We start from the raw sequence: 901 nt of genomic DNA on the forward strand, positions 1-901 counted from the left end.
TCCGGAGCCCGCATTGCTGCCCGGAGGCGACGCGGCCCACTCTTAATGCGCAGGTGCTGGCGCGCGGCTCCGCCCACTCTGACTAACGATTGGCCCGGAAGGAAAAAGGGGTGGGACAACCCGGATAGGTTGGCCCGAGTCGCTTCCTCTTCGGGTGGGAGGAGCGCCCTCTGGTACTCCAACCCGGAAAGACGTAGGGAGGCGTTGACAGCGCTTCGCTGAAGGACGAATAAAAACCTTGAAAAGGGATTTAACTGCGAGGTTAAATCGTGGAGGTGAGCAAGGCCCAGTGTGTGCGGAGAACTCACATTTAAGAGGTCCATTGAGCCAGGCGCAGTGGCTCACGCCTGTAATCCTAACACTCTGAGCCCACAAGTTGGAGACTAGCCTGTCGCTACAAAAAATAAACAAAATGAGCCTGGCGTGGTGGTGCACCTCTGGAGTCCCAGCTACTCAGGAGGCTGAGGTGGGAGGTTCGGGATCGCTTGAGCCCGGGAAGTTTGGGCTGCAGTGAACCGAACCGTGATCACGCCTCTGGGAGTAATCCATTTTGCTGCAGCAATCCTGCAGGGGTAGGCTGAAGTCAGATCACAAGTTTTATTTAGTGATCACTTGGGAACCATAGGGGGCTGGCGGAGGAGATACCAAACTGGAAGGGTATCTAACAGCTGTGACAGAAATAAGGAGGTAGAGGGATGATGGGAGGAAACATTATGAGGGGAGAGGAGGGAGAAAAGTGGGTACTGAAAGAGGGGGAGTGGGCAGGACCGTTTCATCTGTCTGGTATTTACTGAGCTTTCTTTGGGAATTCTGAGGCATTTCAAATAGCTTAGCTTCTACCGACGTCACGCCACTGCACTCCAGCCCGTGGGCGACAGAGCGAGACTCCGTCTAAAAAAAA

The 901-nt window shown here is 54.6% G+C and overlaps 1 protein-coding gene across 1 annotated transcript in view; it reads right to left on the reverse strand.

Moving 5' to 3' along the window:
- FUCA1 (fucosidase, alpha-L- 1, tissue) overlaps positions 1-323 on the reverse strand; it is a 21,617-nt gene extending 21,294 nt beyond the window's left edge. The window contains exon 1 of the mRNA XM_011977908.1: positions 88-323. Within this exon, the coding sequence (XP_011833298.1) occupies positions 88-323 (236 nt within the window). The remainder of the gene's footprint in view (positions 1-87) is intronic.
- Between the last annotated feature and the right edge of the window lie 578 nt (positions 324-901).

The sequence above is a fragment of the Mandrillus leucophaeus genome, unplaced genomic scaffold (genome assembly GCF_000951045.1).
Source record: "Mandrillus leucophaeus isolate KB7577 unplaced genomic scaffold, Mleu.le_1.0 Scaffold185, whole genome shotgun sequence".
NCBI classification, from domain to species: Eukaryota; Metazoa; Chordata; class Mammalia; order Primates; family Cercopithecidae; genus Mandrillus; species Mandrillus leucophaeus.